At 37.1% G+C, this 23677-nt stretch overlaps 1 protein-coding gene across 1 annotated transcript; it reads left to right on the forward strand.

The window, feature by feature from the left end:
• The first annotated feature begins 8127 nt into the window (after window positions 1-8127).
• On the forward strand, window positions 8128-9390 carry LOC110776957 (cytosolic sulfotransferase 15-like). Its single transcript, XM_056834723.1, has one exon. The coding sequence runs from the start codon at window positions 8190-8192 to the stop codon at window positions 9192-9194; it is 1005 nt and encodes a 334-aa protein (XP_056690701.1). The 5' UTR covers window positions 8128-8189; the 3' UTR covers window positions 9195-9390.
• The last annotated feature ends 14287 nt before the right edge of the window (window positions 9391-23677 follow it).

Raw genomic sequence — 23677 nt, forward strand, 5'->3', positions numbered from 1 at the left:
AAGGGACCTAGCATGATAATCCGATTTCCCAAAAATATTATATTTGTTAGGCGTGATAGAACAATCAGATTAGGTTAGTTTAACAGTTCATAAAAAAGGGCGAGGAAAGCAGTTAAATCATCGAAAAGGGACATATTACGACGCACCCTTGAGAGGTGCGTCACGGTTCTCAGAAAACTAACCACTTTGACTTTGCTATTTCTCCTTTTTATTTAACGAATCTCAATTATGGGACAGGATACGTTCTGTTCGATTTATGGATCGATTGCGACAGAACGCGTGAACAGTTTCGCAGCGAGAGGCTTAGGCTAAGGGTTGGAGTCAATACTCAGAATATAATGGTGTGTTGTTGTTGTTTCACGTTGAAATTAGGGGCCTGTTTATAGGGAAGAGTTCGTGGAAAGATAGAATTGCAGAGTTCTAATCCACAAAGAATTAGGAAAAAACACGTACCCAGGTATTTTCAGCGCCCAGGCCTGGGCGCCGAAGATTTCGGCGCCCAGAGCCAGGCGTTGAAAATAGGGTCTGGGCAGTTTTGTTTAGTCAGATTCGGATTCCTAAAATCCGTAGAGTTTGAGATTAATTCGAGTCTTTTAGCGCGTATCAATTTTATGACGGAATGCGTCTGGGCCCGTTACGAACTCTAGGCTTGTTAGGATTTTAATTAATACGTAACTCTTATTTCCGAATCCTATTAGGAATAGGATTCTCGCGGTTTTCTATCTCATTTAGGATTTATGTTGGAATGCAACACCTAATTCTGACAGGTTTCTATCCTTTATGATTTGCCACTTTTAGAAGCTACCTTTTACGGCAGTTTAGTATTTTTAGCAGGTTTCCATAAATAGCAGGTTTCGGGTGAAATGGGGAATCGAGATTCTTTTATTTTATAGGTGACGCGTTGTCAAGTGGAGATTTACGTCTTCATCATCGAACCTTTCCCTTGCGGGAACGGGGACAAAAGTAGGTGTCTACAGCACAAAACATCTATTTTGATGCAATAAGTTCTGGAGTTTGGATGTGTGCGCAGAGAATGTTGATTTAGGGGCGCAGAGGTCTGTGGGCGGGCATAGAACCTCTTGTGCGTGCGCACAAAAACGCGGGGCGGATCCTACAAAACAGTAGCAGCAGCATTTCGAACAGGGGGGTAGTTTTAGAATCAGTTTTAGGGCGAGAGAATAGAGTAGTCAAGCGATAGAATAGGTAAGCAGTAGAGAGAACATATATTATAGTAGCATTACGATAGATTTTAGGCTTTAATTCTAGAAATCAAACACTTTAATTTCAGTTTTAGTTCATCAATTTTGTAGCTCTTTTGAGGCAATTTTTAGATTATGTTCTTCAAGTTCTTAACATTATTGGTTTTCAATTCAAGCTTCGTTTGGCATAAATATTTACCCTCTTCTTTAGTCTGTCCTTAGATTCTTTAAATGCTTCATAGATTATTTTATACTTTGATATCATTGTTTGATTTTGGAATAATTTCATAGATTGGATTTTATTGGATTTTTGGCATTGATTTTTCATGTTTGATTTTGGTTGATTGAATTAGTTTGATTTCTTTAATTAGGTTTTTTCTAGTTTAATCTTAGTTCTAATCATGGTTATTGAATAGTTTATAATCTAGAGATTAGGGTTGAAGTTTTGGATGTAGAATTGGGGATTTGGAGATTATTTTGTGATTGTTTTGTGGTTAAATGATGTTTGATTCCATGTCTAGTTAGTTTAGGATTAGCTAACCTAAATTGCTAGAATGTTGGAGTGTTTGGTTTTGAATTGGCGCGAAAGAGTAATTCGTTGCTTGCATTACGTTGGCTGGTTCGTTCATGAATTCCTCTTCGAATCTTGATTGTAGCGAAAGCTAGATTAGGATTAGTTGAGTAGTTTCATTGCATTCATTCATTTGGTCGTTGCATGTCGTCATGAGCATTTAGGATCTTCGGAACTCCCGATTCGAACTCCTTTGCTAATTCCCGAAATCTCTAGAGTTTCTTTACTTGTGCATATTTCATATATTTTGATTTCAATAGCTTTATACATACATACATACATTTTTCGTTTGAACTAGCTTGTGAATACAATGAGTTTGAAAAGTCAAAATATCCATTCTCTTGGGACGACCCCTACGCTTGCCGCTATAGTCAATATAGTTGGTTCGTTTAGGAGTTTATAAATTTTGTTTGATTTAGTGGTGTTTGTCAACGGCGCAAAAATCGCTTGTCAGGTGATGAATATGATGATGATGATGATGATGATGAGGAGGAGGAGGAGGAGGAGGAGGAGGAGGAGGAGGATGCAGGCAACAATGGTGATGGGGGACCAGGGAATGAAGATGGAAATTGAGGGACGAGAATGATGGTAAAAATGGTGAGGGAATAGGAGATGGTTTAGATTCAGGGGACACTTACCATCCTGCATCGGATCATCTTGAAGATGGGGAAGCAGATGGCAAACAAGATCAAGAAATGCAGCAATTCCAACATCCTAAAGCCGAACAAAATGGGAATTATTGCCCTTTGAATACATAAGTGTTGTCTTCAAGTCAATCTGAAACAACCACCATGACTCCAGGAACCAGGTTTGGGCTCATAGGGGATCCTTATGCATTGTATCATCCGCACCATTTACAAGCTTCACCATATGGTGGAACATACATAATGACAGCGGAGAGCCAATATCCACCAACAAGCATCTTATAACACGATATTTTATATTCCAACCTGGTATGCGAAGTTCTGTTTTCGAAGTGGGAGAATCTTCCTCTAACCCTAACCCTAACCCTAAACCTCCATCCTCCAACCCTAACCCTACAAACAATCACCTGCACCCAAATTTCACCAACCCCACTGCAAGTCGTGACTTGGTGTTTTCTTCTCCACCACCAACACGATCTCCCCCCCCCCCCCCCGGGAGGTCAACCGTGGAGGGGGGGCTTCTCTCAACTGTTTGGGATGGGGTTTACACCCCGATTGTACGGCAAGGTTTTGGGTTACTGGGAGGTGAAACCTCAATAGTAATTTACAATAACATGGGATATTTTTGCTCACTCTTGGAAGGAGGGAAGGGGGTTTCATCCCCACTTCTCCCTTATGTCAATCATCAAAAAATTATTTGCAGATCACAGGTTCAAGTGGCAACATAATAGGAACTCTAGTGTTAGGTATGGAAGTCGAATGTCTATATAATCTCTTCACCATCACTATTGGGGGAGGATGTGGATATGAGGGAAGTGGTCACTTCCCACTTGCTTAAGAAGCAAACTCGACCACCAAGTATAGGCAGTGACCGTTCTTGTTTCGAAGGTTCACCTATACATCTAAATTACACGAAAACTGACTGAAAAATTAAACGCAGAAGATTGAGAATAGAGGGGTGGGAAGATAAGGGAGGATATAATATGTGGCTCAAGGAAACAGATGGGTGGAAAATGTGTCATAAAGTATCACGGTATTTACTTATCAGTGAAAAGTTTCTCAAAATTAGGGTGTTCCATGCAAACCTCTTTACACCTAAAAGGGAATGGGCCACTAAATCTACGATTATCAAGCGAAATTAAAATAGGGGAGTGATCATAATGAGTTTGGGGCAGATGGTGTACCTTGGTGTGAGGGAATGCATCCATCCACTTAGCATTCGCAAGAGCACAATCCAACCTCTCCTTTATCATATCTGCTCCTTGCCCTGCATTAGTCCAAGTGTATGGATTTCCTGAAAAACCCAAGATGTACAATAAATTTATTGTACACCATGATAACTTTTACCGAATTTTTTGTAACTTGTACCCATATTTTTGTAACTTAAATGTTTTTATTAACTTTTATGTTATGAAAAAAGAAGTTGATTGATAAACATTGTAAAGGGTTAAATAGTTATCTTTATACATTATTACTAAATTTGAAGTTTTTATTGAAATGAAAAAAATTATCGCTAAAAGTAGATAATGTTTACATATATCGGAGTAATTTTTAAGCATTTTGACTTAACTTTTACTCCGCCACTTGTAAATACTTCCTCCGTCCCGGAATACTCGCACTATTTGACTTTTTGCACTATTCACATAATTCACTTTGACCCTATTTTATTTCTAGTATATGAAAACAAATGTTAATCCCTCCGTTTCTTTTTATTCTTTACGTTTGGCATTTTGCACGTTTATTAACGACTAAATAATGTGAATTGAGATTCCTTCAATTTTTTAGTTAAACAAGAAAAATTGCGTTTATTTATAATATTTTTACTCTTATCAAAATTCTAATATTGGGAAAATGAGAAAAATCTAATGTCCCAATAGAAAAGTGTAAGAGATTAAATGACCCAGTGAATTTAATTGGTTAAAATAATAATGACACAAATTTTGATAGAATATTAAAAAATTTATGTGATAATATAAAAGAAAATGTAAAAAATATTATGAGACACCCAAAGAGGAAACGTAAAGAACAAAAAGAAACGGAGGAAGTAGTATATAATAAATTGTTGGCTTCATCTTAATATATATTTTCAAAATATTAGTATTTTATAAGTTTTTATGATATGTAGTTAAAGATAATGGTGGCAAAGTTGTGCATTGGCAAGCGTGTTCAGTCAAACCGGTGCAATTATTACTGGGTGGAGGGAGTAAGAATTAGTGGGGTAAATATAATAAAATATGGATAAAGTAAATGAAATGTGTAAAAAGGTGGATGACTGTAACAAAAAATAGAATAAAGTAAGAGAAATTGTGTGAAAAATTGTAAATGTTGTGAGAGGGAGGGCGGAGATGCCAATATCTTATATGTATTTCAAGTTACATATCACCCTACTAAACGACAAAATAGATATAAGACAAAATTAAAGCAGGTGCCATTTTTCAAAGAACAAATGCCATTTTTGAAAAATTGATGTCATTTTTCATAAACCGATTTTTCCAAAAAACGGATGTCATTTTCAAAAAAAAATTGATTTTGTCTTTTAGCGTTTGTCTTATCCCAATTTTGTCGTTTAGTGGGTGATATGTATTTGTGAAATACATATCAGATATTGGTTTATACTTCCTCGTGGGATAGGTATGATGATAAATTTTGATATCCAAAAATAGTATAAAGTACAATATAAAAAACATTATAAAACTGACTAAAACAGTGTAAAGATAATTTTGAAACAACGATAGTAGTATGCACTTATCATAAATTAAAGGTTGTGACTTGTGAGATTTGGTACATCCCAAATTCTTATATGAGACTGTCCTCACCATCAACTAACGGTGAGACCAGTTCACACTTGCGAATTTATGTATGTTACTTCTATAGTTTAGACATGTTACTTTTTTTTTTATAATTTTAGAGGAAGTACTTTTTTTAGTTTAGGTATGTTACTTCTATAGTTTATACATGTTACTTTTTTTATACGGAGTAGTTTTAGGGGAGATACCTTCTTAGTTTAGAGGAAGTATTTTCGGATATCAGATATGTGTGGGCAAATGCATATCATAGTAAAAGACAAAATAAGAAAAATGATAAAAAAGAAATTAAATGGTACTTTTTTAAACAAAAATGGTACTTTTTTTAACTGAATGGTACTTTTTTTTACAGAATGGTACTTTTTTAACATAAATGGTACTTCCTTTTTTGTCTTTTAGCTATTTGTCTTTTAGCTGATATGTGTGTTGCCACACATATCTGATATCCGAAAAAACAACCTCCTTAGTTTAGGTATGTTACTTCTTTTTTTTAATTTTAGAGGAAGTAATTTTTTTAGTTTAGGTATGTTACTTTTTTTATCCGGAGTAGTTTTAGGGAAGATACCTTCTTAGTTTAGGTATGTTACTTCTATAGTTTAGACATGTTACTTTTTTTTAATAATTTTAAAGGAGGTATTTTTTTTAGTTTAGGTATGTTACTTCTATAGTTTATACATGTTACTTTTTTTATACGGAGTAGTTTTAGGGGAGATACCTTTTTAGTTTAGGTATGTTACTTCTATAGTTTAGACATGTTACTTTTTTTTTTTTAATAATTTTAGAGGAGATATTTTTTTTAGTTTAGGTATGTTACTTCTATAGTTTAGACATGTTACTTTTATTTTATACGGAGTAGTTTTAGGGGAGGTACCTTTTTAGTTTAGGTATGTTACTTCTATAGTTTAGACATGTTACTTTTTTTTATACGTATTAGTTTTATGGGAGGTACCTTTTTAGTTTATGTATTACTTCTATGGTTTCGACATGTTGCTTTTTTTTTATAATTTTAGATGAGGTTCTTTTTTAGTTTAGGTATTTTACTTCTATAGTTTAGACATGTTACTTTTTTTTTTATACGGAATAGTTTTAGGGGAGGTACATTTTTAGTTTAGGTATCTTACTTCTATAGTTTAGACATATATAATTTTAGAGGAGGTACTTTTTTAGTTTAGGTATGTTACTTCTATAGTTTAGATCTGTTACTTTTTTTTTATAGTTTTAGGGGAAGTACGCTATTGGTTTCGCGCTCGTCACACCATCAAGTTGATGGTGTGACTGGTCTCACAGGAGACGCGCTGTTGATACATACATCCTCGGACAATACAATTTGTTTGATTAGTGCGTAGTATTTTGTGACTTAAAAAATTAGGAAATAAAGTGGCGTTTTTTTTATAGCATAGAGTCCCGAAAATATTTAAGATAACCCATCCCATTTTGTTTGGTTTAATCATTAACAGTGTTCGGATTTGATTTGCATAACAAAAGTGGGCTAAATAAAATTATTCACCCATTAGTGAATCAATATTTTGACTTTTTACCCAAATACTCCGTGCTTACGACAATTTATGGTTCAATTTTATAATCGAATTGTACCAACCAATGTTACACATTAACGAATTATCCGTGCTTACGACAATTTAATTGTACTATTAACGACGGGAAATTCCGTCGGGAAAGGCCAATAATCGTTGATTAACGACGGGATTTCCTGTCGCGAACCCGTTATAAAAGGGGGTCGTCGTTAATAGAAATCCCGTCGCAAATCCGTTGTAAACCCATCGTAAAAGACATTTGCGACGGTTATTCCCGTCATTGTTTGGTTGTTAGCCCCGTCGCAAAAGGCTTTTGCGACAGGATTTTTGACCCGTCGTAATTAGGTTGTCGTTAAAGATACAAAAATTCTTGTAGTGTTATGGTTCAATTTTATAATCGAATTGTACCAACAAACGTGAGCCATGATTATACTCCCTCCCATATTTATAGTCATGTTTGATAAAAAATACGGGTTTTAAAAGTAAATGGGAAAGAGAAATATAGTACAAGGGAAGTGAAATACAGTATTCCCTTCGTCCCAGAATACTCGGTACACTTTCCCTTTCCATCCGTCCAGATTATTCTTACACTTTTTTCCAACCTATTTTAGAAAATTTTTTATTATATTTTAATAGATGTTCCTTTCTTACTTTGGCCCACCACACAATATTTTACTTCGTAATTTCAACTCTCCTATCATTCAATATAAAACTATCATACATTCTCTTTCCTCTCATATTTAAATATCCTAATAACTTCCATCACATCTACTTTTTAATAAAATAATACGGAGTAATTGATAACCACGCTACTACTTATCGAATTAAACTGTGTGCTCAGGAGAGTATACGACTATTCTTGGACGGAGGGAGTACTTGATTTTGTTTTGTTGTGCTTTCAATGCATTTTTTAATTAATATAGTATATGAGAAAGTGATAACCTTAATAGCCAAAAATAGAAACAGAACTATAATTTTACGACGCACAATTTAAAAAATAGGACAATAATTTTTGAACATGGAGTAGAGTGTAGATAGAGAATATTTTTTGGCATAGTTACAAAGAGACTTTTCACCGTAACCTAACAAACGGGTCATATTATATGGTGGCCTTTTACCCTCGTGGGACTCACGTAATTTACACTGCCTATACTCGTCGTGAACGGAGTATTGAATTAATTGTGACACCAAACAAGTGTGTTCCATGCATACTTTTGTCCGTCTGCCATGTGCTAAATGGTATAACAATTAACAACTACACCTTTTTGGTGTTTTTATTTTATTTTTGGAAACTACCTTTTTGGTGTTACTCTTTATTGTTCTTATTTATTTATTACCAATTGTCCTTCGATACTTACTATGCCAATATGCCATCGCCAATATTTTTGTAAAATCTATATATATGGACATGAAAAATCTCCAAACTAACAACCAAAAAAATGGGTACAACCAAAGAAGAAGAAGAAGAAGATGAGTTATATGGTACAACCAAAGAATTCAAGCAACTAATTTTATCCCTTCCTAAAGTTATAGGATGGAGAACTCCAAATCTCTACCTTTTTCAACGTTTTTGGTGTCAACCCAAAGAGATTCAAGCCATAATCTCTGCCCAAACTCACTTTCAAGCTCAAGATAGTGATGTCATTATCGCCACCATCCCCAAATCCGGCACTACTTGGCTAAAAGCCCTCGTTTTTGCTATTGTGAACCGACGTGGGTTTCGTGTTGACTCCTTAGAGCACCCTTTGTTAAGAGCTAACCCTCATGATCTTGTACCATTCTTAGAATACAAGGTTTATGCAAATGATGAAAACCCAAACTTGTCCAATATTGCTTCTCCTAGGTGTTTTGCTTCTCATGTGCCTTATAATTCCTTGCCTAAAACCATGATTAGAGATAACTCTAATTGCAAGATTGTTTACATTTGTAGGAACCCTTTTGATACTTTTGTGTCAATTTGGCATTTTATGAAGAAAATTAGGCCCACTTATCTTGGGCCTTTCTCATTGGAAGAAGCCTTTGATATGTATTGTATGGGCCAAGTTGGGTATGGCCCATATTGGGATCATATGTTAGAATATTGGGAAGAAAGCTTGAAGTCACCCCAAAAGGTTATGTTTTTCAAGTATGAAGATTTGAAAGGGGATGTTCATCTTCAAGTGAGGAGATTAGCTGAGTTTTTAGGGTACCCGTTTTCGCCTCAAGAGGAGAAAGAGTGTGTTGTTGAGGAAATTACAAAACTATGTAGCTTTCAAAATATGAAGAGTTTGGAAGTTAACAAAAGTGGGAAATCCATACTAAACTTTGATAATAAGGGATTGTTTAGGAAAGGTGAGGTTGGGGATTGGGTCAACCTTCTAAGTAAACAAATGGTGAAAAGGTTGAGCCAAATCATGCAAGAAAAGTTAGATGGTTCCGGCTTGGAGTTTCCAAACGTTCCATGAAATTTTTTATATGCACCCGAGTTAAGTTTACAATAGATTATCAACGTTTTAATTTTTAATTTTTAAGTGATAATTATAGAAGTTAGTACCGACTTAAGGCAATGTAGTAGGTGATTGGATATATTATCTCCCCCTCCCTCGAAATGTACTTCATTTTCTTTTTTATGTTTTTTTTAGTACACGTTTCTTCTTTTAAGATGTATCACTATTCACTACCACCAACTACTCCCTCCGTATTTTCAAAAGAAATACACTTTGAGCGACACATAATTTTAGCAGAGTGAGTTGAATGTATTAAAATAAGATAAAAGTGGGATAGTGGTTAGGTTATTTATTATAGTAAAAAGATGATTTGAGTAAGTGTATGGACCACAAGAAAGAGAGAAATATATAATAAAAGTAAAATTATATCAAAAAAGATAGTGTATCTCTTTTTAAAATACAGTCGTTTAAGAAAACGATCACTAAGACAATTACTCCTAAATTGAAAATTCAAACAAATTTCCTCTATTTGCATCATTGAATACTCCCCTCGTGTATTTTGTTTGGTTTCGACATGTACACATTTGATTGTTACGGAGTACTATATTTAGGTTTATGTTAGTAAAATTGATCTTACTTCGGAAATACTATATCCGTTCCTCAAATTTATTTACGCATTTCGTTTTAGTTTGTCTTTAAAACGGATGTATTACATGTTGAAGTATACCTCCCTTTCATAATAATATTTACCCTTTCCGTTTTGTTTCATTTCATAATATATTTTACATTGAGGTTTATACTATTTTTAGACATGTAATTTACTATCTTATATTTCTTACCCTACAACATTTATAACTTTTCACTCACTTTCTGATTTCTATTATTCCGTACTTTATTAATTTTTCTCTTACACCCCTTCACCTTTTTTTGCACTCTCTCTTCTACATTATCCATATTTTATTATACCTACCCATTTATTACATAATCTTCTTCTTTTGTCTTAATATTTATGCAAATAATAACTATAAATAATATTATAAAACGGAGTATTTATTGGATCAAACTAAAAAGATTCACCATATTTTGTGATTTACATTCAAAACAAATTTATCATTTATCATAATTGTTAGATTTGTTTTTATGCTTAGCTTTTTTTTAGAAAGAAACTAAAATTAATTATTTGATAGAAAAAGTCATACGTCATCTACAAGGAATCCATCAAATACGTAGTACATAACAAATTGAATCAAATAAAACTTTTTTTCTGCAAAACTACGATCATTGCACATCGAATATTTTATATACCCTCTTACAAATCGTTGTTTAATACAGCCTTCAACGAGTGCTTATTTTTTTTAATCTATTGTAGTTTTGAAATTGAACTAAATCAGATTCCAGATTGTAGACGTAGAACTAACATTTGTTGTAAAACCACACAAATCTTCATGGAAGAATTAATTTCTCCTGCAAAATTAAATGATGGTCTTCCCTCGTACATCAAAAATCTAGGATCCACTAACCTAAGAAAAATTCTCCCTAAAAGGAAACCATGTCTTTCGATGGAGAAAATTCCTCGCACAAGCAGGAAACATTATTATACCCTAAACAAACCAACAAAATTTTAAAAAAAATTAACCAAATAAAAGAGAATGGGCTCTTTATGCCTAGCTTTGTATCCCTTTATCCTTTTTTCTTTATTTAAATTATTAAATAATAGTATAATAATAAGGAAAATTTGATATTATCGGTCCCAATTATGGCCGACTTATGTTAAAAGGGCTCATCTTTTGATAATCTTAGAGCAGTCCCAACTATAATGAGTCCTTTCCAAAAATAGTCCCTGATAAAATTAAGTGATATAAGTTAATTAAGACTCATAACTCTCATGCAACTCCCACTTTGTAGCTTCTGCACAACTCCTTATTTATGTGGGAGTTATAAATGTATTAATCATATTTTCTGTGATGTTCATAATCATATATTTTAATTAAATAAAGTTAATGGAATTGTATGATATGCTTAAATCAACTTAGTTAACAGTTTAATTAAGCTAAAGGACCGTTTTCGGAAAACACACCTCAAAGCTGGGACCGCTCTAGGATAATTAAAAGTTGGGATCTTTTAAAGTGAAGTGACCATGATTAGGACTGTTAGTATTAATTTTTCCTAATAATTAAGAATATAGTTAGTCAAATATGTGTTTAAAATGCAAGCGAGAAGAACCTAGAAAAACGAAATAATTACAAATAATAAATGAGTAGATGACGAAAGAACAATATGATTGACTACCCCTCGACCAAATTTCAATGTATACGACGAGTATCTTAGCTGGTTAAGTACTACCTCCGTTTTAAAATGATCATTACGGTTCTGTAGACACCTAATTTGTGTCTCCCCTAATGGGATGATGACGAGAACATTATCCTTGCTAGGTGGTTGATGCAATTCCGTGTGAAAGTCCCAATTGGTAAGGTATATTCCAAAATCCAAAGTACAATCTTCGAGCCCGTTCCCATTTCAGAACTCGGTACAAAATTCAATTTCCAAAAATTAAATTCAAAATCCAAACACAATCTCACCCGATGGACCTCTCCATTGGTTTTACAAGGTCGTTTCCAATCGAAATGACACCAAACAATCCAAATTCGGGCGCCGACCAATAAAACCCAGCATGCTGGGCCCCGACCCGTAAAAACGAGTACAAAATACGAAATACAAATACAAGAAAATGGGTGTTTTTTGACGCAAACTCAAGCCTTAACCTCCAAGAAAAACTACGTGACAAAATCGTACAAGCTCGTACAAGGTACAAGACAAACCCAAAGGGCGGTGCCATCGTCCTTTTTGGCGGAACCTGTGACACGTCACATACGCCAGGCATTGGACTTGCGTTGGGCGCTGACGTGTCTTGGCGTTTAGCCGCCTAATCTCCTATATAAACCCTCGTTTTCTACACAAATGGGGGAGGCAGATTTGAATACAACGTTGTAATCTCAAATTTTCTTCTCAAATTCAAATACAAAATTCAAGTTTCAAAATCTACAATTTCCATTACAATTCCTAAAAATCTAAGCAATTGAGAGCACTAATAGAAAAACCAACATAACCCTAAATAGGTAATTCTGAATCCCTAATCAAATCATTATGATGTTTCCTACTTTTCTACATTTCTAAATCCAATATACAATTCCAATGATGTTTTCATTAGAGTTCATGCTCATGACTGTTAGGTTATGATACATATAAACGAATATAAATCATGCGGAAAAACCATAAATGTCAGGATTCCAAATTAATCGCCACATAACAATTAGCATAATTAGGATGCATACTCTTTGTAGCGTGCCCTCCCTTGCTACGCCCGAACCGAACAAGAACAAGTCTTTAGGACCTCCAAGTGTCGTCCCTCCGTAGAAAGTCCACAGCACGTCCGGATCCGCCTCAAGATTGACCAACTAGAATCGCCCTTAAGGTACTAATTTATTCGGCAATATGGGCAAGGTGTATGACTGAATTTTTGGCTCAAATTCTTACCTTTGAATACTTCAAAAAACTCGTTGTAAATTATGACCCTTGATCTCATATTTATAGGCCAAGCAATCGAATCCTACTAGGATACGAATTAATTAAATTAGAATCCTAGCAGAACTCTTATTTAATTAATTTATCTTTTAGGATTAGGAATTTAATCATCAAACGAATCCTATACGCTTTAGGTTTCGTATGTGAACACAAACACACACGCACGCACAGCAGCCCACGAGGGGCGCCATGCGCGCGCGCGAAGCCCGAGCGACGCAGCCCAATCGGCCACGAAGCCCACGAGGATGCATGCCCCTTTGGCGCGCGCTGGGCCTGCCTTGCGGTGGGCCTGGCGCAGCCTTGGGCTGGGCGTGTGTGGCGCGCTATTGCCTTGCTGGACGCGGGCCTGGCTTCGTGCTGGGCCTTCGTCTAGCAAGCTCGTCCGATGCTAATTCGTACGACGTGTTAGGTTATGATACATATGACATTTACATAAATCATGCGGAAACAACCATTAACCCAGGAAACATATTATTTACACATAATCATTTAGCATAGTTTAGATGCATACTCTTTGTTGCGTGCCTTCCCTAGCTGCGCCCGAACCGAACAAGAACAAGTCTTTTAGGACTCCAAGTGTCGTCCCTCCGTAGAAAGTCCACAGCACGTCCGGATCCGCCTTAAGATTGACCAACTAGAATCGCCCTTAAGGTACTCAGAAAATTCGGCACTTTTGGGGCAAGATGGGTGTTTGAATTTTCTCTCAAAAAACTCACTTTTGAATACTTTGAAACTTGTATTTAAATTATGACCCCTAGGCCTTTATTTATAGAGTTATGGAAAAGGAATCGTAATCCTAGTAGGATGCGAATTAATTGGAATTAGAATTCTACATGAATTCTACTTAATCAATTTATCCAATAGGAATAGACATTTAATCATACACTGACTCTTGCAGATTCAGGAATCTCGCATGAGCTCAAACTCACACACACACGGCAGCCACAAGGGCTGCCCACGCATGCGAGCAGCAGCCCACGCAGCGCGGCCCACGCATGCGCGGCCTTGTGCGCGCTGGGCTGTGGCGTGCGTGCTTGCTGGGCGATGGCCTGGCTTCGTGCTGGGCCTTCGTCCGGCAGGCCTCGTCCGATGCTAATTCGTACGATACGCTTCCGATTAAATTTCCATTTCCGGAATCTATTTCCGATACGAACAATATTTAATATTTCCGATTCCGGAATTAATTTCCGTTTCGAACAAATATTTAATATTTCCGTTTCCGGAATTATTTTCCGATTCCGGTAATATTTCCGATTCTGACAATATTTCCGTTTCCGGCAATATTTCCGATTCTGGTAATATTTCCATTTCCAACAATATTTTCCGATACGTACCATGTTTCCGTTTCCGGCAACATCTATGACTTGGATAATATTCATATTTCCGATACGATCCATATTTCCGTTTCCGGCAATATCATCATTTCCGGAGTATTCATTTCTTGCCTGTGACGATCTTAGCTCCCACTGAAACCAAGATCCGTCGGTTCCGAATATTCATAGATGGAGTATTTAATGCCATTAAATACTTGATCCGTTTACGTACTATTTGTGTGACCCTACGGGTTCAGTCAAGAGTAAGCTGTGGATTAATATCATTAATTCCACTTGAACTGAAGCGGCCTCTAGCTAGGCATTCAGCTCACTTGATCTCACTGAATTATTAACTTGTTAATTAATACTGAACCGTATTTATTAGACTTAACATAGAATGCATACTTGGACCAAGGGCATTATTTCCTTCAGTCTCCCACTTGTCCTTAGGGACAAGTGTGCATTTCCTAATTCCTTTGTCGCTCGATGCTTGCTCTTGAACATAAGGTAAGAGTTGTCATCCTTATTATGTCCAGAGGTGTTCCTCGGTTTCAGAGTTCAACTGATCAAATAAACAGATAATCATAGCCTATGATTCATCCGAGCACGGCCATGCATTTCACAGTTTCTAGCTCTCCGAGTGGCCTTGTACAACTTTTAAGCATCTCATCCCGATTTATGGGAGGACAATCCCAATCTTGCGATCTTGAGATTAGACTTCGTTTGATAGGTGATTACCTGAGCGTTGCCTTTATAGCCTCCTTTTACGGTGCGACGGTTGGTCAACGTCAAAGCAACCAGTTCTCAAACAAGTAATCTCAAATCACTCAGGTATTGAGGATTTAGTGTCTAATAATTTAATGAAATTTACTTATGACAGACTTTCATCTCTTACAGTAAAGTTTCATAGGTCTTGTCCGATACTAGTCTTCCCAAAGTAAGTATCTATGCAAATGATTATGACATTGCCATGTCCACATAGTTCAAGAAACAGAACTACTAGTCATCTTGCATTCTAATCGTCTAACGTTTTCTATGCGTCCAATTTTATAGAAAACTCCGACTAGGGACCATTTTCAACCTTTGACATTCAAGTTCACTTGATAGACATTTCTTAGTCACAGGACTGGTCCTGACAGTCTATCTTGAATATATCGTCAAGTTGAAGGGACTCATCATTTAATAAACCACAAATTAAATGGAAAAATGAATTCCTTTCATTTATTGTGAATGATTAACCAATAATGTTTTACAAAGATTTAAACTCTAAAACTTTAAAACATTAAACAGAGACATCAAAGCCATTCTCCAATATGCTTGATTCCCATAGCTGCAGTGTGCGAGTTGTGCTTCGCTTGCGGCAGAGGTTTAGTTAATGGATCTGATATGTTGTCATCAGTTCCAATTTTGCTTATCTCGACTTCTTTTCTTTCAACGAACTCTCGTAGAAGGTGAAATCTACGAAGTACATGCTTGACTCTCTGGTGGTGTCTAGGCTCTTTTGCCTGTGCAATAGCTCCGTTATTATCACAATACAGGGCTATTGGTCCTTTAATGGAGGGGACTACACCAAGTTCTCCTATGAACTTCCTTAGCCATATAGCTTCCTTTGCTGCTTCATGTGCAGCAATGTACTCCGCTTCAGTTGTAGAATCCGCAATGGTGCTTTGCTTAGCACTTTTCCAGCTTACTGCTCCTCCGTTGAGGCAGAAGACAAACCCAGACTGTGATCTGAAATCATCTTTGTCGGTTTGGAAACTTGCGTCCGTATAGCCTTTAACAATTAATTCATCATCTCCACCATAGACCAGGAAGTCATCTTTGTGCCTTTTCAGGTACTTCAGAATATTCTTGGCAGCAGTCCAATGCGCCTCTCCTGGGTCTGACTGGTATCTGCTCGTAGCACTGAGTGCGTACGCAACATCCGGGCGTGTACATATCATAGCATACATTATTGAACCAATCAATGATGCATATGGAATCCCATTCATTCGTCTACGCTCATCAAGTGTTTTTGGGCACTGAGTCTTGCTTAGAGTCATTCCATGAGACATGGGTAGGTAGCCTCGCTTGGAGTCCGCCATCTTGAACCTATCAAGCACCTTATTGATATAAGTGCTTTGACTAAGTCCAATCATCTTTTTAGATCTATCTCTGTAAATCTTGATGCCCAATATGTACTGTGCTTCTCCTAGATCCTTCATCGAAAAACATTTCCCAAGCCAAATCTTGACAGAGTTCAACATAGGAATGTCATTTCCGATAAGCAATATGTCGTCGACATATAATACTAGGAAAGCAATTTTGCTCCCACTGACCTTCTTGTATACACAAGATTCGTCCGCGTTCTTGATGAAACCAAAGTCACTGACTGCTTCATCAAAACGTATATTCCAGCTCCTGGATGCTTGCTTCAATCCGTAGATTGACTTCTTTAGCTTGCATACCTTTTTAGCATTCTTTGGATCCTCAAAACCTTCAGGCTGTGTCATAAACACAGTTTCTGTTAAAACGCCGTTTAAGAAAGCAGTTTTGACATCCATCTGCCATATTTCGTAATCGTAATATGCAGCGATTGCTAATATTATTCGAATAGACTTTAGCATTGCAACTGGTGAAAAGGTTTCATCGTAATCCACACCGTGGACTTGCCTGTAACCTTTCGCAACCAATCTAGCTTTGAAAACTTCAAGTTTCCCATCCTTGTCCTTTTTCAGTTTGAAAACCCATTTGCTTCCAATGGCTTGGTAGCCATCTGGCAAATCGACCAAATCCCATATTTGGTTTTCAGACATGGAGTCTAATTCAGATTGCATGGCTTCTTGCCACTGCTTGGAGCTAGGGCTCGTCATAGCTTGCTTGTAAGTCGCAGGTTCATCACTTTCAAGTAATAGAACGTCATAGCTCTCGTTCGTCAAAATACCTAAGTACCTTTCCGGTTGAGATCTATATCTTTGCGATCTACGCGGGGTAACATTTCTAGATTGACCATGATTCTCACCAGATTCTTCTAAAGATCTCTGAGTTTCATCCTGAATGTCATCTTGAGCATTCTCTAGAGTTTGTTGTTCGACTCGAATTTCTTCGAGGTCTACTTTTCTCCCACTTGTCATTTTGGAAATGTGATCTTTCTCCAAAAGGACACCATCTCGAGCAACAAACACTTTGTTCTCAGATGTATTGTAGAAGTAATACCCCTTTCTTTCCTTTGGATAGCCCACAAGGATACATTTGTCAGATTTTGGATGAAGTTTGTCTGAAATTAATCGTTTGACGTATACTTCACATCCCCAAATCTTAAGAAAAGACACATTTGGAGGCTTTCCAAACCATAATTCGTATGGAGTCTTTTCGACAGCTTTAGACGGAGCTCTATTTATAGTGAGTGCAGCTGTATTTAGTGCATGTCCCCAAAATTCTAATGGAAGTTCGGCCTGACCCATCATTGACCTGACCATGTCTAGCAAGGTTCTGTTCCTCCGTTCTGACACACCGTTCCATTGTGGTGTTCCAGGAGGAGTCAATTCTGATAGAATTCCACATTCTTTCAGATGGTCATCAAATTCATAGCTCAGATATTCACCGCCTCTATCAGACCGCAGTGCCTTGATCTTCTTGCCTAATTGATTCTCTACTTCACTCTGAAATTCCTTGAATTTGTCAAAGGATTCAGACTTATGCTTCATTAGGTAGACATAACCATACCTACTGAAGTCATCAGTGAAAGTGATAAAGTAGCTGAAACCACCTCTAGCATTTGTACTCATTGGTCCACATACATCTGTATGGATTAAACCCAATAGTTCATTTGCTCTTTCTCCAACTTTAGAGAAAGGTTGCTTTGTCATTTTGCCAAGTAAACATGATTCGCATTTACCATAATCCTCTAAGTCAAATGGTTCTAGAATTCCTTCCCTTTGAAGTCTTTCTAAGCGTTTCAAGTTTATATGGCCTAATCGACAATGCCACAGATAGGTGAGATCTGAATCATCCTTTTTGGCCTTTTTGGTATTTATGTTATATACTTGTTTGTCGTGATCTAATAAATAAAGTCCATTGACTAATCTAGCAGATCCATAAAACATCTCTTTAAAATAAAACGAACAACTATTGTCTTTTATTATAAAGGAAAATCCCTTAGCATCTAAGCAAGAAACTGAAATGATGTTTTTAGTAAGACTTGGAACATGGAAACATTCTTCCAGTTCCAAAACTAGCCCGGAGGGCAACGACAAATAGTAAGTTCCTACGGCTAATGCAGCAATCCGTGCTCCATTTCCCACTCGTAGGTCGACTTCTCCCTTGCTTAACTTTCTACTTCTTCTTAGTCCCTGTGGATTGGAACATAAGTGTGAGCCACAACCTGTATCTAATACCCAAGAAGTTGAATTAGCAAGTATACAGTCTATAACGAAAATACCTGAAGATGGAACGACTGTTCCGTTCTTCTGATCTTCCTTTAGCTTTGGACATTCTCTTTTGTAATGGCCTATTCCATCACAATAAAGACAGCTTGATGTGGACTTGTCCTGCTTTGATTTAGCATTGCCCTTGGACTTTCCACCTTTCTTGAATGGTCTCTTTCTAGCCTTGAGTAAATCCTTGGCTTCACAGTCCAGTACTATTTCAGCCTTTCTGACAAGGTGAATAAATTCTGCAACTGTTTCTTCTCTTGGTTCACTTAGGTATTGTTGCTTGAAGCGACCAAACCCACTGTGTAGTGAATTGAGCAAGACAGAGACTGCCATCCTTTCGCTTATTGGTGTTCCTAGTAGACTTAGGCGATCAAAATATGAACACATAAGATCCACATGGAACCTCAGTGGGACGCCTACCCTCTGTTTAGTGCGAAGGAGCTGAACATGTGTTTCTTGGACCTCCATCCTATAACACCTGTTGGGAGAACTAACCTTTAGTCCAGACATTGATTCAATCAACTCATGGACGTTCAGGTCCCTGTCCTCCGTACTTCCACGACAGATATCCCTCAGATTCTTGATGAGCGTAAAAGGTTCATAGGCTACAAACCTTCTAGCCCAATCATCAGGGATATTGTTCAGCATGAGACTCATAACCTTTTTGAGATCCGCATCCCAGGCGTAAAATCTCTCAGGGGTCATGTCTCTGGCATAGTAGCTTGGCATGGGATGTGATAGTACATACTCAAGTCCATTGAGTTTGACTATTTCAACTAGCTTAGCTTCCCATTCAAGAAAATTTGTCAGGTTCAGCTTGACCATAAGCTCAGAACCCATGATGATGTTTTGATTGTTGTTTGCCATATTAAAAACTACAATTGAAAAGAATAAACAAATAAATAACCATTCACAGTTTCTCTTAATAAACTTAAATTCTAGCATTCATGCATAATTCAATGTTTATTAAGCATTTTATTCAAGTTATGTGTTCCGGCAGGTGTGAATAAAATGATTCCAAGATCCTAAAATCATTGAAGAACTAAGCACAGTTTGTCGACTTAATCCTAGAACATCTTAGGTAAGCAAAAGCCTTTTGCTAATAGTCTAGAAACTATTCTTGGTTGATAGGTACGTCTAAGAACTTATTAGGTAAACCTATCGAATTTGCCACGACATAAAAGGACTCCTTACTTATATCGTTGAGTTTCACCAAAACTAACATGTACTCACAATTATTTGTGTACCTTGCCCCTTTAGGACCAATAAGTAACACCTCGCTGAGCGAAAACTATTACTAGATTGATGTAAAGGATATCCAAGCAAGTGTATATTTTGGCATGGCACCTTTTAACTCAATTTTTAAGTTTGGAACTTAAGGCTCTTACTATGTTGGTTAGATTTTAAGTGAACTAAAATCCTTAATCATGCAACATAATCAAGCTTTTGATCTCATGCATTTTAAGACATATTTAAAGCAATAAATAACTTAGAACATGCATAAGATATTTGTGATCTAGTATGGCCCGACTTCATCTTGAAGCTTTGACTTCAAAGTCCGTCTTGAAAATCTCCGTGGGAGGCACCATTTTCTTCAAATAGGATAAGTTATAACTAATTACAACTATTTGATGGTACGCAGACCATATTTGAATTGAAAAATAACTTTGGTGCTTTAGACCAATTACATTCAAATTAATGGTACGCAGACCATATTTTCTATCCTATTTGGGCCATACTAGTCACTTCATAACCTGCAAAACAGTACATATACAATATATACCATTCACCCATTCATTATCATGAATGGCCCACATAGCTGGTTAGTAAAACACATTATGCATCACGTAAACATTTGCAGCAATTAATCAAGGTCACCAATAATCTACCAATTATTCAGTCCTTATTAATTCTAATCGAGTTGTTTTAACCTTAAGGATTTGTAGACCTAATCAAGAGTTTATGACTAAAAGCACTCCCACTCAAACCAATAAATTCATATGCTTTACTAATTTTAAACATAAAATTGTATTTCTAGTCTAACCGGAAACATACAAATTTAATTAAAATTTAAAGCTCATATAAATTTATAATTGAATCCAAAAATTTAATTTTAATTTCAGTCACATTTAAATTAATTTATGATTTTAATTTTAGTAAAATAATTAGAATAAATGCCATTTATTATAATTATAATATTCAAAATTAAAATCCAAGAAATTAATTCAAATTATTAATTTTAAAATCAATTAAAATTACGTGAACTGAAATTTTCAAATTAAACATTCAAAAACGATCTAATCGAAACGCAAACATCCTACGCGTTGCACGCCCATGGGCTGTACGCACACAGCCATTGCTGGCCATGTGCGCGCAGCCCATGCGCTCGTTGCATAGCTGCTGCTGTCCCATACGCAAGCCTCCGCACAGCGCCCACCGCACGCGAGCTATCGCTCGCAGCGCGCGCGCGTTACCGCGCTCGCTGGTGCGCGAGATCGCTCGCTGGTGCGCGCGAGCCATCGCTCGCTGGGGCGCTGCATCGCTCGCTGGTGCGCGCGAGCCATCGCTCGCTGGCGCGCGAGATCGCTCGCTGCGCGCGCGCGAGCCATCGCTCGCTGGTGCGCGACATCGCTCGCTGGGCGGGCGACGTCGCGCGCTGTGTGCGCGAGTGATGCTGTGCGCAGCGCTCGTGGCACGCGAGCTTGCGCTCGCTGCGCACGAGGTTGCGCGCTGTTGTGCGAGGCAGCGCGCGCTGTGGCGCAGCTCGCTTGCTGCCCACACGCGACTGCCTTGGCTCGCCCCTCGCCCATGCCCATCCGTTCATTGCTCGTGGCACACGACACAAGGCAGGGCTGCTGCCTTGCGCTCGTGTACTACGCCCTTGCTCATTGCATTCGTGCCGCACGGGCGACGAGCTCCCTTGCTCGTCGTCGCATGCCCGCATTATACAACACCCCTTAAGGGTAACACGAAGCGTCCATTGCTTCGTGCGTGCAAGTTATTTGAACGAATCGCATAAAAATTTAAAATTTATATTTAAAATTAATGACAAATTAATAAATAATATTAATTTCATAATTTTAGGGCGAAAAAATCGAAAATTTATTATCCAATTGATTTCCGATTGATATGGATTCAAGTCTAGGTCATAAAAATTTAAAATTTATCGTAAATTTACAATTTTTATGGTGGTTTTTAATCATAGGTTTCTAATTAAATTACAATTAATTATGAAAATCAAATTAATTCTAAATTATTCTAATTTTCAACAAATTAATCATAATTACAAATTAGATTGCATAATTAACAAGACTAGGCATTCAAACTTGTTAAACATATGCAGTAGGTCAATCAAAAATTCAAGATTTATCAACAAGAATCGCAAATATTTAATTTAACATCTTAAATTTACGAAATTTTGCATCCGAAAAACTAAAACCTTCGAAAAGTCATAGTTAGGCTTCGAATTTGAGAATTCTGGGTTCGGCAGAAAAAAACTATTTTTGTGAAAATTTTAGAATGCCTTTTACATGCGGAATTGACACAAAAATCACTCAATTCGGATGAGTAATGAAGAAACTGCCGAAAAACTGCGTACATATAATTAAATAAACGCAATTTGCAATTAATTAACAATTACGAAAATTAATCACCCCTTTTAATTCTTGCAAATTTGTAATATTTAACCATGTTCATGCAATTTAGATTATGAAAATAATAAGGGGCTCGTGATACCACTGTTAGGTTATGATACATATGACATTTACATAAATCATGCGGAAACAACCATTAACCCAGGAAACATATTATTTACACATAATCATTTAGCATAGTTTAGATGCATACTCTTTGTTGCGTGCCTTCCCTAGCTGCGCCCGAACCGAACAAGAACAAGTCTTTTAGGACTCCAAGTGTCGTCCCTCCGTAGAAAGTCCACAGCACGTCCGGATCCGCCTTAAGATTGACCAACTAGAATCGCCCTTAAGGTACTCAGAAAATTCGGCACTTTTGGGGCAAGATGGGTGTTTGAATTTTCTCTCAAAAAACTCACTTTTGAATACTTTGAAACTTGTATTTAAATTATGACCCCTAGGCCTTTATTTATAGAGTTATGGAAAAGGAATCGTAATCCTAGTAGGATGCGAATTAATTGGAATTAGAATTCTACATGAATTCTACTTAATCAATTTATCCAATAGGAATAGACATTTAATCATACACTGACTCTTGCAGATTCAGGAATCTCGCATGAGCTCAAACTCACACACACACGGCAGCCACAAGGGCTGCCCACGCATGCGAGCAGCAGCCCACGCAGCGCGGCCCACGCATGCGCGGCCTTGTGCGCGCTGGGCTGTGGCGTGCGTGCTTGCTGGGCGATGGCCTGGCTTCGTGCTGGGCCTTCGTCCGGCAGGCCTCGTCCGATGCTAATTCGTACGATACGCTTCCGATTAAATTTCCATTTCCGGAATCTATTTCCGATACGAACAATATTTAATATTTCCGATTCCGGAATTAATTTCCGTTTCGAACAAATATTTAATATTTCCGTTTCCGGAATTATTTTCCGATTCCGGTAATATTTCCGATTCTGACAATATTTCCGTTTCCGGCAATATTTCCGATTCTGGTAATATTTCCATTTCCAACAATATTTTCCGATACGTACCATGTTTCCGTTTCCGGCAACATCTACGACTTGGATAATATTCATATTTCCGATACGATCCATATTTCCGTTTCCGGCAATATCATCATTTCCGGAGTATTCATTTCTTGCCTGTGACGATCTTAGCTCCCACTGAAACCAAGATCCGTCGGTTCCGAATATTCATAGATGGAGTATTTAATGCCATTAAATACTTGATCCGTTTACGTACTATTTGTGTGACCCTACGGGTTCAGTCAAGAGTAAGCTGTGGATTAATATCATTAATTCCACTTGAACTGAAGCGGCCTCTAGCTAGGCATTCAGCTCACTTGATCTCACTGAATTATTAACTTGTTAATTAATACTGAACCGTATTTATTAGACTTAACATAGAATGCATACTTGGACCAAGGGCATTATTTCCTTCACGACGCGCTTCCGATTAATTTCCCGATTCCGGAATTCATTTCCGATACGAACAATATTTAACATTTCTGATTCCGGAATTAATTTCCGTCTCGAACAAATATTTAATATTTC

The sequence above is a fragment of the Spinacia oleracea genome, chromosome 1, assembly GCF_020520425.1.
Source record: "Spinacia oleracea cultivar Varoflay chromosome 1, BTI_SOV_V1, whole genome shotgun sequence".
In the NCBI taxonomy this organism is placed as follows: Eukaryota; Viridiplantae; Streptophyta; class Magnoliopsida; order Caryophyllales; family Amaranthaceae; genus Spinacia; species Spinacia oleracea.